This window comes from Zootermopsis nevadensis, unplaced genomic scaffold, assembly GCF_977971745.1.
Source record: "Zootermopsis nevadensis isolate Lab colony 2312 unplaced genomic scaffold, Znev_1.0 Znev_ptg000015l, whole genome shotgun sequence".
NCBI lineage: Eukaryota > Metazoa > Arthropoda > Insecta > Blattodea > Termopsidae > Zootermopsis > Zootermopsis nevadensis.
Genome location: NW_028259147.1, coordinates 6,210,041 through 6,225,421, shown reverse-complemented (window position 1 = coordinate 6,225,421; position 15,381 = coordinate 6,210,041). Strand labels below are relative to the sequence as shown.

The following is a 15,381-nucleotide window of genomic DNA, read 5'->3' as shown; positions in this document are numbered from 1 at the left end:
TAAGCAGTTGAGACATCGACGTTAAATAAACCATGAAACAAAGCTTATGCTTCCATGTCAGATATAGACATTATTTTAGTAAAAGAAAGAATTTGAATATAAGCAAATAATGCAAAAATATGGAAGATGGCTGTCTTGTGATTTATTGCGCTGTGTAATCTCGCAGAAGTTTACCGACGTTTCAGAGGTCCTTGCTGCCTCCATTGCTGGTTATGCAGGCAGCAGTCACCTCTGAATCATTGGTTTATAGCCCAGAAGACAAATTATCGCCGCCGTGAGAACATAAAATCTCAAAATGAAATACGAATTAGGCCCCTGATGAAATTAGCAATAGTTTCTTTCGATATAGATTTTCAGAACCCGTGATGCTGAATTTTTGTAATTTGTCACCATAAAATGTTTTTGTTTTTTTTCACGCAGTTCGAACGGTCAGATTCAGTTTAACCTAATTCGGAATGCCATTCACGAGGGCCCCATTCCCCCTTGTAAATAGTGATACCAACATTTCAGCTATTTTCTTAGGCAGAATCCTCCTGGTTTAAACCGCAGTGCATAGGCTATCATATCTGTTATTTCCACATGTACTAAGAAGTAATGTCTTCTAGGTAACTGTAGTGTAAGCACTCTCGGGTTGTACTCAGAAGACACTCAATTCCAGTGGATTTACGGTCATTCTGAGTCTTCCTTGGTTTTTCTCAGTTTGTCCATTCAAATGCAGAATTAATACCTCAAGATAGGTTACTACCCATCCTAAATTCTTCGTCGTTAAGTAACTTTCAGCCCCCCCCCCCCCCCCTCCCCGGTTTGTTTGTCGGTAGGAGTATTCGCCTTAGTACGTTGTTCTTCCTTCGTAGTCACAGGCCATTTTCGTACTCGGCAAACTTAGAAATTTGCTATATTCCTCCAACTGTGATAATTCGCTTCGGCCTGTGTGAAAGTTGAATTACGCAAGCCACCTCTCATTTGTGTTTGAGAACTCATAGCTGGAGTTATCCCATCTCAGTGGTTCTGGAATTGAATTTTGTCAGAAGTAATCCTTTGAAATGAAAACTCATTTTAATACTACTTAAGGATTTAGTTTCTACCGCAAAGATAACACCACGCTTTACTATTGCACAGAGCGGTTGGTTAGTGTTGTTTAGGGAAATAATCGTTGTTTGTTTTGGTAATCGTATGAAATAATAAATACACTGTTGGCAAAATGCAGAGTTGCAGATTGTTAAAGCAGGTGGTAAATATACTCATAGAAGCCCCTGGGTTAAGTCTTAATAAAAAATTAGGCTAATTTGGCATTTTTGGAATATTTTTGGGGGTGAAACATATTCACAACAGATCCTCCCCCGCTCTTGTATGTCAATTTTATGTTTTTTGTTGAAAGAGCCTATACATTTTTTAAGACCCGCTGGATTTGTTGTGGGTCCTTTGTTTGCCGTCAGTACGCTTTTATGTAGGAAATGAATACCTACTTTGAAGTAAACGGATCGTGGGGGGTGCTGAAAACTGGTAAACTTTGTAACCAGGGCTGTGGAGTTGGAGTCGTGAATTCTGAAGCAATTTTAGGTTGAGTCGGAGTCGGTAAAAATGTATCAACTCCGACTTCCAACTCTTTATAGAATCTTAAGAACAATTTCTATACCGCGTGAGCCACCGGTGACCTCACGGTTAGGGAGATTCAACGACGCGTTGAGCCACTTGATGTGGGGATAACGCTTTGTAACTTTGGCTCCGGTACTTTAAGAATTCAAACTGTCTGCAAATCAACCGATTTCTGCAATAACCATTAAGACTATATTTAAATTTAGGTTATAAGTCACGTGGTGGAGATGAAATCTCTTATGGTGCCATTTACCATTTGGTAGGTTTACCCTTATTAATACATATTGACCTATTACGGAGGAGTCACTGGACGTTGATTGCACAGGAGTTGGTGTATTAAACTGAGCACTTAGCTTCTTTGCCCACTGGTCTGACTGCCGTTGTTCGTCTGCGGTGAGCCGTGGTTGCGTCGTCTGTGCCTGTGAACTCAACGACGCTATAAGGTATTGATACATTTATGTCCGTTGATTTCAGTGGCCCGTTCCTCTGCTGTATATACAATGCTGTGTAGACCCCACCCTCGGTCCCCCCCTTTAGGAAACACGTATTTCACTTCTAACTGGAGGAACTTGCATTGTCTTAAGATAATGCATCTTTATTTCAATTATGTCAGAAAACGTGTAAGGTATTTATTAGTGCCACAGGATTGTGGAAATCCTATAGTGAGTTTCCTATTGCTATTTCTACCCCTTCACATCCCTCTGGGATGGGATATTACCCTGTGATTGTGACCAGGGGGTTACGAGGTGAGCGTATAATCGCGGCGGGGGGGGGGGGATTCTGAATGGGTAAGGGCCGTTGGGAAGCGTTCCAAATGCTATTGTGCTGTGGTAATCTAGCTGATGGTTGCTAAGCGATGCTTTGCTGATCCGGCCATTCTTGTCTCAGTCTCCTTTATAATATCAATTACTTGCTGCGTGCGTTTTGCTTCCGAAACTGTTTTCAAAATATTTTGTTATGAAAATGAAACTGTGTGACTCAAGATAAACCGTCGCCATGTTGTACAGTCTTGCATATCCAATAGGGGGGTGATTACGTTACCATGTAACTGAAATGACTTGATTATATCGCCTACCAGCGAAATATTTAACTACGAAACAGCCTGATTAGCTAATTAACTAACTAGCTGTTTAATTACCTGAAGGTACTAGATAACGTGCTAGTTTAACTGTCTCTCCATCCATCCAATTATCAGTCTAATATAATTCAGTTCATAAAACTATATTAATTTTACTTCCACATTTAACACAAGTAATTTATTTCGATAACTTACGACGTTTATGCATAAACATGCTATCATTATATTTTATTGCATCATAATCGGGACGAATTTTATCTGTTAACGTTTCTAAACCATTATAATTATTAACGTCGGAGCGTCAGTTATTGTAATAAATTACTTGTGTTTAGTGTGGATTGAAAACAAACATAGTAAAAGAAACAACAGTACATTATTATATTGTGAATAATAAACACAATCTTATGTAATTATCTAATCTAATCCTTTCTGCCTAATGCGTCCGTCCATTAGCCGATGCAGTTGTATATAGAACTATATACACAGTGCGGCAACTGGAAAACGGGACTGATGCTGGGAAAAAATAATGGTTCCATGTATGAGCAATCTGAGCATTGTATATTCAAAGTAGCTTTCTCCTGCATCTACACACTGAAAGTCATCATACATTGCCGTCATTAGATAACGTAGTGTGAGCTGAAGTAGACGTCTCTCTTGTGTGTGTGTTGTGAAGCAAGAATGGAACAAAGAGCGAACATCAAATTTTGTGTTCGGCTGGGCAAAACTGCCACAGAAACGTTTCGAATGATTGAGCAAGTGTACGGAGATAATTGTCTGTCTCGTACACGTGTTTCTGATTGGCATAACCGTTTCTGCCATGGAAGAGAAACATTGGAAGACGATGAACATCCTGGTCCAGCACAAACGATTTGAACACCAGAGTTGATTGAAAAGGTGCGGGAAGTAATCACCAACAACCGATGTGCAACGCTTCGAATGATTTCAGAAGATCTGTGCGTTAATAAGGAAACCATTCGACAAATAATAACTCAGGATTTTAAAAAAAAGTAAGGTCTGTGCACGATTTGTTCCACATTCATTAACAGACGATCAACCACAGCTCGTGAGTTGAACACTGCACGGAACTCATTGATGCCACTGAAAACAAACCCAACTTCTTGAATTCGATCGTTACGGGTGACGAGACGTGGTGTTTCCAGTACGACCCCGAAACAAAGCTACAAATTGCGGAGTGGAAGTCAGCAAACTCTCCCCAAGTCAAGAGAGTTCGCCAAGAAAGATCAAAAATCAAAACAATGATAATCATTTTCTACGACAGCGAGGGAATTGTGCACAGAGTTCATACCCAGTGGCGAGTCAGTTACTGCTGCCTACTATCTGGACATTTTGAAACTTTTGCTTCAGAGAATCCGTCGTGTACAGCCTCAGTATCGAGAAGATGGCAGTTAGTTCCTGTTGCAAGACAACGCGCCAAGCCATAAGGCTCTCGTTGTTAGGGAGTTTTTGGTCACCAAAAAAGTCTGTGTATTGTCGCATCAACCATATTCACCAGACTTAGCACCGTGTGACTTCTTTTTGTTTCCAAAACTCAAAGCACCACTGAAAGGCTGACATTTTGATGACGTGGATACCATTCAAAGGGCTGTAACGAGAGTACTGAACAGAATTCCAGACACGGCCATCCGCCATTCCTCCCAGTTGCTCATGGTCGTTGTGTGCATCGTGTAGATGCAGGAGGAAGCTACTTTGAATAAACAATGCTCAGATTTCTCATACATGGAACCATTATTCTTTTCCAGCATCAGTCCCGTTTTCCAGTTTCCGCACTGTGTATACACACATGTATGGGCATTTATATCGTGTATCCGTCTGCCTGTATATTTGTCTTTCATTCCGTATTCGTTTCTCGCACTTTTTATTTATTATTCTCCTCGCTTCGTAATACCATTTTTACATTGTCGTGTTTATTGACACTGACAATTTAGGAAGATAGCCGTCTTTTGGGTTGTAGTGCCGTGCAGTCAGAAACAAGTTTATCGATGTTTCAGAGGTGTTTCTGCCTCCATCATCAGGGCTATGATGATGATGGTGCAGGACCTCTGAAACGTCGATAAACTTCTACCGAGCGGTGCTACAACCCAGAAGACAGCCATCTTCGTACTCACCGCCGTTAGAACCTTACATCCAACCACCAATAATATGTTCAGGGCGTTGAATTACGGGTAATTTTTCTGTTCCCATATTGTTTCGTAATTTTCACGAAGTAGAGTTAATGTGAAATTTCTCTGGCTATATGCGTGTGTGTTTTTTTTTTTTTTCATACATAGGTTCACAGTCGTGATTCCCCCCTGCTGGAGAGTCAGAATGACGTGTTTGATTAACTGTAATTCCAAGTCAATTCAAATAAAAATTATATTGGCAAATACATATTTGACCTTTCAGCTTTGAAAATGTGAAGGATTTGTTATATACATAACTCTGGGAACTGAAACAGCTGACGTGCCTTCGTTTCCATTGGCTTTAGAAGAATGTTTTTGTGTTATAGTTATGCAGAGACTTGCATTTTAATTTGCAAAACCTTCTATTTCTCGTTAATGATGATGAATTTAAAAATTCTTTAGGTCGCCTTAAAAAATTCTGTCTTCGTCATTGTCTCTTTAACTTATCCGTTTTCGCTCAAATCCTGCGTGCTTTCTAACTGCATGTTATGACCATCTCAACTTTTTTTTCTTTATGTTTTAATTTAATTCTTACCTCATCGACGTATTTATAAACTCCTTATCTCTATGATTAAAAGTTTATAAGTGCTTTAATTAAGCAAAGCAAATTAATAACATCTTTGTTTTAATGTTTTTGAAGGCATGCGAATAACAGTTGTTACGTGACTTATCTCTTCATGGCTTGTGCTACTGAATTTTGGAATGTTGCTCACGGCGATCGCCATGTCGATGGATGCAGTAAGCGCCTCCGAAATGTCGGTAAACTTCTCAGTAATATTCATACTTGCCGCCGTGAGAACCTGAAATATCACCTGCGTTACTGTTGTAGGCTAATTGTACTGTGATTTTTTTTAATTTGATGAACAGAAATCGAGCCAAAATATTTACAGTGGAAAAACTTCCATCGCATTTAAATAAAGAAATGTCAAACTTACTCTGGTGGTGGATCCGGCAGGTAAACGCCGTTTTTTTTTCTTCCGAAATCCGCAACTGAATGCAGTCCAGAGAGATTTCCCCGCCAAAATTCTATATGCGTTACGTGTTATCCTCTTCCGTTACCTAGTCACCATAGCCTCCTAGACTTTACTGTCCTAATAAATTAGCTAGCCCTTTGACGCTGAAGTTTGTTTAAATCATATTACAAAATTTGGGCCGTCCCTCAAAGAAAACACAGTACTTTACCATTACATAGATCAGCTGGTTAATGCTGTTTAGGGAAATGATCCCCTTTTACACTGAGAACCATACGAAACCCATAATACAAAGTGCAGGGTTATTGATTCATACAGCAGATGGTACATATATTTACCGCCAGGCTTTAAAGAGTTAAACGACTCTAGATACATTAAAGGGGTTCTACTTTATGCTCAGTTCAGTAGTCCTTTGTAATGACTGTGTACGTTAGTCCTGAAATATTTTTTAGCTTCAGGAAGTGTGTAATGTTGAAAAGAACATACTTTCGCAAAATCGGGGAATTAAGATGTACTTTTTGAACAGTAGACAGAGGGAGGAAGAATTGGATTACACAGCAATAATTAGAGGATTACGTTGTTCTTAAAAGCACGGGCACTAATAGGGCGTATCATCGTCCCATCGATAGTCGTCTCTTTGATTGCACATGAATGTGGCCAGTATAAGCCCCTAATATTAAACGTGAGATTCGGTCCAGGGCATCTGCTTGGTTAAGTGCAGACTAGGACTTTTATCCTCTTCTCTTAAACGATCTCAATTTTCAAAATTAACATAACAGCTCTGCCCAGCGTTTTAGTATTTTGCTGGATAAGAGCATAACGATAACGAAAATCTAGTTGTAGACTCCTCTTATTGTGCTATTTACATAGAACGAAGTTGAACTAGGCTAATGTGAAATTGTACAGAATCATTCTGTCTTAGTTGATAGTGATTGAGGTGGTCAGGAAAAGCTGTGTTTCTATAGAACTTCAAAGTTGTGTCACAGAGCAGATCTCTGAATCCAGTCTTTGTGGCGTAATTTGAATTGACTGGAAGGACTAAGTAAAATCATTAACATCCTCCTGGGAAAGCCGGTCTGTGGCCGAGATTTGAACCTCGGACATTCCCAATACGGATCATGAATACTAACCACACTGCCATGACGTTCGATCAGTACATATCTTATCAACGTACTTACCTTAATAATTACATTCTTTAATATAATCTTTCCATTTAAGTATTACTTTCGAAATTTGTGCTTTCTTCTGAACTTTTCCAATCATATTATTTGTAATTTCTTTACCCCCAAGACACCCTACATACCTAACCAACTTTATCCTTCTTAGCTTAATCACCTTAACAATTTTGATCGAACACATGAGACACGAGTTGATGTCATTTTGTAAATTGGTTCTTATTAAGATCCGTGCTTCAGAACGGAGTAGAGTTGAGTTTTGTTAAAGTAGCAGTTATGGCATTGGAAAGTCGTTTCATAAGTATGAAAATTATCTTCTGGAACTATTAAACGCGATATCGGATTTGTCCCTCGTTTAATATCGATGTTGCTGTGTGAGTGGTCGAAATTCCTGGTAGAGTTTTTCACTCCTTGGCTCGCCGTAAACGATATGAGGGCAATGTACACTTCGTATTTTAGAAGACATACAAACACTGTTAACAACGCATCACTTGCTAACACTACACAAATAACTTCCGATTTTTGATAAATAAATTTCAATCAGCAGTGGTGAAGAAAGCTTATATTATTTTTGTTTATACACGGGGAGACCATTTAGGCGCCCTGTAGAAAAGGTAGATACTATTTTTACAGAGTTATTTATGTGTCCCCTTTTTTTTTCCTTTCAGATCGAGGATGCTATGCTCATGTTTGACAAACAAACTAACAGACATAGAGGTGAGTACAATATATTTTGTTTATCCAAACATTTTGTAAAAAAAATATATGTGCTTATATTTACGCCTTAGTAGTTGTGCAGCTTGATAAATGTTTCCTCTGATAAATATCGCCTCTCTGACATCATATGAATGTCTCTGACGCGGTGACAGTTAACCTGACTTTCCGAGAGCTGAAATTTACGAAGTAATTATCGGTTACCTGCCATTCTGACAGTTGAAGCTGTACGACTTGATCATAGTTACTCGTTATTCTGGTGTTTGAAACTGTGTGACGTGATGCTGTAAATTTATATTTAATAATAATAATAATAGTAATTTAATCAGTGGCTAAGGTTCTTCACAGGCACGTGTACGTAATGTTCTTAGTACGACAAACCACATTATTAATAACACCTCCCACGCTCGGCAGAGCTTTGTGCTTTAGTTGTCGGCTTAAAGTTGTGTGATTTGTTGCTATAAAGAAGGAAAAGGAAAGATAAATAGTGTCGCTTCTGGTATAAAAATGGAGGCAGTTATTTCGCTCATTTATCCCAGCACAACGTCTTCAGCCTTAGCACTATCACGCAAAATGGTGGCGTTTTGTCTGTAGATGAGATTCAGTCCGCGTACTACAGCGCTCTGACTGAAATACTGAGATTTTAAAATTTGCATTATTCAACCGTAGGTTGCCAGTATCTGACGAATGGTTACCAAGACGTAATTACACGCATTGTTTTGTATGGGTATGAAGCCTGTTCTGTATCTCTAAACGAGAATACAGATTGAAGGTTAAGATATCTGTCGTCTAGGTTATTGCCCCGTATAGTCTGGCAGAAGTTAACCGACGTTTCAGTTTATCATCCTGATGATAGGCAACAAGTACCTCTGAAACGTCTGTAAAGGGCCAGGCAACACGGCGGAACATGCCAGAAGACTGCCATCTTCGTACTCGCAGCCATGAAAACCTAAAATCTCACACATAGATAGTGTTTGAAACTATTTACTGCGGTTAATATTTGAATTCCGAGGACGTGACAAGAATGGAGAAAAATTCGTATTAAAAGGGTTTAGTATTTGAATTTTACTTAATATCCTGAAGGTGATTAAATAAGGATGCAGAGATGAATTATCCATATAGAAAGAATGTGGGGAAATTGGTGTGTTTGTGAAATCTGGGAAGCTTCAAGAGAAGAGGCCATCTGGGACGCAAAGACGTAAATTGGTGGATTACACACAAATGGACATTTCAGACTTAGAACGTTGTTAAATGCTATCTTAGTGTCGATTCCGTTATTGTATTGTATATCAGCCATTTGTAACCGCACCACATTTTGACAACGTGTTCTTCCAAGATCAGCTCTATTTGATTTTTACCTCTCATTTACACGGGTTTCCAGTGTCTTTACATCCCTTGAGATTTTCAAGTGATCCTTCAGATTTAATCACCATATCAGTATTACGAGAGAATTAGAATTGAACTCTCACCATGCAAAAAGAATAATTTATTCCTGTAACGCGTATGAAGATCTCTCGGAGCATAGTTTAGAAATCACTTGCTGGAAGGATCATCCCGAAAACTGGAAGGAGTTAAAGTTTCAGAATAATATGTACTTTTCTCCATTCTCAGGAGGTTTACCCCCAGACGTTGTGGCTTCATCTTGTGGCATTGGATCGTGTAATACGAGTGCTGTGTTCAGGGTGGATATGCTATAAGAGACGGAAGGTTGAAAATTTAATTTAAATTCTCGCTGTTAGAAATCTCGGCATATTTACTGTCTTCATTGTTATGCACGTAGAAGTAGAAGGAGGTAGAGACAGTTTGGGGGGGGGGGGCTCCTAGAATTTGTGAGCAGATATGAGATTAGAAAGATGAGTTTCCGGCGTCTAGCACTCTAAAGAAAACCGCATCCCTTCTTCAAAACGTCAGATCAACTTCCGGACGAGAAGCTTATCTGCTCATCCAGTGCCTTCAATCAGCTTTATTCTTTTAATTGGCCTGTGGTGCAGTTTCTTTGTATATACAGGGTGTCCCATAAATCCAGACTGTAGGTGAATTATGTTATTTTGCAGAATATGGACAAAAAAGTATGAAGACGGAAAACTTGTTGAAAATCATGTATTCTCATCCCACTTGACGTTACTTAAAATAAGTTATATTAATGTCAGTGGCTTTTATTTTACAAATGTCTCATTAAGTAAAAGTTAAGTAAAGCTGTCCCCGCTATACGCCATGTAGGCGCTTGGGGGGAGAGGTGGTATAGTTCGTAGTCATTCTCATCCTCTGTAAAGACAGGGAATTTCTTAATCAGATGAGTAATTATAAATTACTGCAATAAATTCCTAAGCCACGGCACGTGTTTGTTAGTTTCATTTGTAAGTTATGCATGCAGCTTGACATTCCAGTCAGTTCACTCAAAGATCAGAAAATGTCGGCCATCTTGTACAAATTCTGCCCCTCTTTCGATTTACTCGCGCGTTTCTTCACGAAGCAGGAAGTGACGTCTAGTGTATAAAATAAATGTGAAAAAAACTTCGCTGATATCGTAACAGAAGGAAGAATTTATATAAAAATAAGATAGGGCTGTCAGCTGTTCAGATTGACAGGAGGAAAAAATCTCTACATTGAATCTTAAGAGAAGATTCACTTCCTTTCTGTACTGTGTATACTCGTGAACTGATTCAGTTTCTAGATCTCCTTGCCTTACACATAACTGAAAATGGATTGGAGTGTCCATGCACTGGAAGTCTGGTGACTGGTTTGGATTTAGAAGTGTGCAAGGAGTTTTGTATACGGAGTTGGGTGTTGTTTATTTTGATTTAGACGCAGTTAATTCAATTCTCTTCTTGATTTATTACTCTGTAGTTTAGTTTACTTTAATTTACTTTGGTCTAGTTTTAATTTGTTAATCGTATTTAATATTAGTTGGTTTCATTTCGTGCAGTTTAGTTTCGTTTCGTGTATTTCACTGTCGCGTTCTGTACTTTAATATTTACTTTGTTCAGTTTGGTTTAGCTTCTTTAATTTACTTAATTTAATCGGTTTTGATTTGGTTGTTCTTATGTGGTACACTTTTCACTAATTTAGTCTATTTTGGTTTGGTTTTGTACGGTTCAGTTAAACTAAATTTAATTTAACTTACTTAAATTTAATTCTGTTTGGTTTAGTGTAGTTGATTTTCTTATTTAGTTCATTTTTAGTTTATATTGTTTAATTACGTTTAACGTAATTTGTTTGGATGTTTAATTTGCTTTGTTTTTGTGTAGTTTGCTGTACTTTATATTCATTTAATTTAGGTTACCTTTACATAGTTAGATTGCGTTTGGTTTACTTAGGTTAAGATTAAATAATGTGGTGTGTGTCACTTTGTTCTATGTCTTTTAGATTCGTCATTGAATCGATTTGTGGCATTCTTAAGACAATAGAGGACGGTGTCAAGTATTTGGATTTGCTCTTCTGTTTTCAAAGGTTCAATGTACCGCCGTGGTCACTTTCTACGTGTACATCTCGATTCTATAAACATATTTTTCTCAGTATGATACGCTCCTTACACAACCTTAGTTTCTACATTAGCATCGAACTAAGTAATGAATGGTAAATTTTTGTTGTAATTTTCATAGTTGTGATATCTGTTATCATCACTTAGTTTCAATTTTAGTTTCACAGTTATGTAGTGTACAAGGTATAAGTGGTTTTGTCATGTACTGAACAAAATACGTCATTTATAATTCTGAGCAAAACGAATGTTACTTGTTTGTTGTATTTCTGTATGACGCATATCGTCAGCCTCACAGGGATTTTTTGGCATCAGTCCTATTTTGGAAAGAGGTATTGGAACATTTTTCTCTTCCTCGTGGTCCGTGTGTGTTTTTTGTTTATCACTACATGCATATTATGCTGTTTAGTTAAATCTAATAACAATTCAATTCAATTCAATGGTAATAATAATAGTAATGCATTCTAAAAACAACAACTAAAGATAGATTCATATACTTCCTTTACTCATATTTTCGTTACGTCTTCATCCAAGTTACGAAATGTGTGTGTGTGTATGTATAAATATATGCATGTATTTATATAATTTGCTTTCTTCAGATTCCTTATGTGATATAATTACTTATTACAGCTGTTGTTTTTTGCGATTGGTGACGATATATAGGAAGGCAGTCTCTTTTATGAAAAGCTTGGAAGCCGCTAATGAAGCGTATTGATGTAGTAAACCTTTCCGCCTTGTTAAAGTACGATAATGGATTGAACGAAACAGCATAGTTTTTTTATGCCAGCTACAAGGATAAGAATATCTTCTCTGTAGCTTGTCCCGTGGTCTAATGGATTGGTGGGGAATCTATGTCCTTCCCAACTGTGTTTTTAATCGGAATTGAAAAGTGAACTACTAACTCGGACTTTTGGCCTCTTATACTTTGTTGGGGTGCATCAAGTTTTGTAAGTAAAAAGCTGGTGGAGGAGTATTTATTTGTTCTTTCGTTTTCTGTTTCTTCTTTTAACGCGCTAAAAAGAAAGTCGTGTCTTGATCAAAGCTAGAGGCGCAAACAGTGGTCTGTGATGGGGCAACTTTGAAAAGAAGAAGTTTTTGATAGGGAGGGCAAAAGATCAGTTGCAGCGGTAGACACGAGGGTTGAACACCTCTGCCCCCCCCCCCCCCCCCCGCTCCCACTCTTGTTCAAGTTGTTGACGTTTTGAGAGCGGATCAGTTTTCTTACCTCATTCCTCCGCCCGACTGCCATATGTCATCACTAAAGGGTATTTCAGTTTTGAAAGATTTGTTTCAGTAAGACACTCTCTTGATGCGATTAACTCTTGAAGCCAAGTACGTGAAGTTGGTGAGATTTCTGGTTTTCACAGCGACGAGTACGACTATGACTTTTTTTGGGATGCTTCGCCGTGTAGTCTGGTAGAATTTTATCATCGTCGGTTGGTCGCCCAGATGGTGAAGATAAGAAGCACCTCTGAAACGTCGTTTAAGTACCAGACTACACGGCGAAACACAGAAATCATTTTCATACTTGCTGCCGTGAGAACCTGAAATATCGCAAATTACCCTTTTCTGTTTCTCAGCTGCTAAATTCATTCCGATTCCCTGTCATGTAAAATCTCCAGCATTTTCGACTCCTTATCTTCAGTTTGAAGCTCGAGTAATGTATCTGTCATTCGGTATACTTTGAGAGGTATCTAGAGTGAGCTTCATAACTGCCCAGGAAGCTTCACCATTGTTTGATATAATGTGTATTATTGCATATTGCACAGTTAGTTATGACGTTTGACGTGAATTCTATGCAGTTAGGATATCCGGTATGTACGCGTATTGCTAAAGGACGTGTCCTGCTTTATGTCTGTCAGTTATGTGGCGTTGCTTTAATTGGTTGCATGGAATTAACATGACAATCTACCGCGTGCCAGATGCCGTCACTGTTCGGCTATTTAATGTTATTAAAGTACACTGTATCGACTCAAGAAGATGTTTCGCTATTGATTTGTAACTTATGAAGGGTTAAAACTGGGAAATTTTAAACTCCGAGCTTTTTAATTTTGCTGTGAATGTGCTACCTCATTTACCTCGTTGAATGCGTGGCAGTATTTTATTCACAGAAGTCAAAATAAATATGAGATGCACTTGCCGTTTGAATGGTTCAAAGAATAAGAACCTGTGAGTTACATGTCGAAAGTCAGGGTGCAATTTTTTGTCTTGTTGGAGTCCACACTTCAAACCTGGACCTGGGAGCCGACTATCATAATTTTCTTGTATTTCCTCTTCTCTTTGAAGAAAGTTTTGCAATAATTTCTAGCAATAAGCTTCCTTCCCTATCCTTCAGAATTCATCATTCATCATTAACATCAATCGATCTACCTGCTGATGTTCTGTAGCCTAACGTTTGTGTTTGAACGGGTATCGTGAAATAAATTACAAGTCGATACAAATATTTTGCATTTTATTTTAATTTTCTGTATTTGCCTTTTTCTTATTCATTAGTTTGATTGATACTTGTTTGTTTCTCTTTCTTTGTTTCTCTGTTTCCCTTTTACTTACAGATACTTAAATGACTTAAAATACTTGACTTACACTGTATCGCACCCTCTCAAATTCAGATCCATATTCTCGTTTCATATCTGTTGTGGCTTCATATAACTGTTCAGAATTGCTAAAAAGTCAATCAGTTCGTGTAGGAATAATTTATTGTTTAGTAATTTTTAAATATGTGGTTTTTGTCCTGAAGTCCTTTGGCTTAACGATTAAAATTAATTTCGCGTCTCAAATAATCACTCCTCCTCCCTCCCCCCTCCCCCCCCCCCCCCCCCGGCTTGGTAGTCTGCTGTCCGTGGTGGACGTTGTGGGGTTATTTTTACTTGTATGGTTAAATGCCGATAAACTTCTGTTATCATATCAGCCGATTAGTCTCGTTTACGAAACAATTGCGGTTTCCTTCGGGGAATGCACACGGTAAATTACGGCTTATGGCGTTATCGCACGTTCAAGAAGGTGGTTAATGCAGGTGCATTTGCATTGTTAAGCGAGTCATGGAAGGGCTTTTATCCACATAAAGTATTCCTCTGTCTTACTTTCGTGTAAAGAACGCCTATAACATTAGGAAGTCTTCGGGCATCTCTCCTCATATTTCACCTTTAAATTTTCATATTATATTAATTACTTTAAAGTCGAGGATGGAGGCAGTGAGCACCTCTGAAACGTCTACCAGTTTCTACCACACTACATGGTGCATCATTCTAGACGACATTTATTTTCTTACTAGCCGCCTTGAGAATATGAAATCTCGCCATGTTGTCTCTTTATATTTGTATTATGACTAAGTCCACTTTTCTTGTCAAAATCATCGCGTTTTGTGCTTCATGCAAAGCTAAATTGACATTTAATCTTTATTTCCTTCATTGGCGCTTATTAAATGTGACAAACGGTTTTAAGTTGATTAAGGGTAAAAAATGAGGCACTATATTTCGTTTCACTCATTCCCCACCACAGACCCTCTCGGCAGATTAGATGATTTTGCGATTCTACTGATTGGAACTGACGTCTATTTTTTTAGCGACGATAAATTGAAATCGGGGTTCATTCAACACCGTATCTTATTCCACCCCATTTACAAGCTGTAAAATAAAATCACGTAATGAAATTTGTGTACGGAAACAATGTGAAATAAGTTTTGGAAGGGTCGTTTGTATGAAATTAAGGGATGATAAGGAGGTGAAACAACGATTAAATTAATGGACAGGAAGAAGTCACATAACTCAATCGACTTCCTCTCCATCCTCCCTTTACCCCACGGTATTATTCGTATTGTTTTTTTACCCTATTTCTGCTGTATTACAGTGGACAATGTTGGGACAACCACTTTTACACACCCCTCCTGAGAACGTTTATCTCTTTCTTTCTACGATCCTTGTCTGTTGGACGGTGGGAGTCGTTTTTTAACCGCGAGCTGGCGGAAACAGCTGACATTTTTTGTTGTTATTGTGCTAACAATTAATGTACACGCTTATGTCAGCAATGTTTGTTCATTAACTCATTGTTTAGGCTGGTCCACCCACATCTGAATGCGCTCGATTTGTGACAGTCCCGTGGATGCAGTCAACCCGCAACACACCGTGTGTACTGTATGTGTACAGAAGCATACCCCAGTGTGTGTTGGCTGCCACATCGTGCGTACGCAACA

At 38.4% G+C, this 15,381-nt stretch overlaps 1 protein-coding gene across 17 annotated transcripts in view; it reads left to right on the top strand.

The window, feature by feature from the left end:
- Rbp6 (RNA-binding protein 6) overlaps positions 1-15,381 on the top strand; it is a 686,229-nt gene that overhangs the window by 534,895 nt on the left and 135,953 nt on the right. For all 17 annotated transcript variants that reach the window (XM_087349142.1, XM_087349139.1, XM_087349138.1 and 14 more), the window contains one exon: positions 7,669-7,717. In XM_087349142.1, the coding sequence (XP_087205268.1) occupies positions 7,669-7,717 (49 nt within the window). The remainder of the gene's footprint in view (positions 1-7,668; positions 7,718-15,381) is intronic.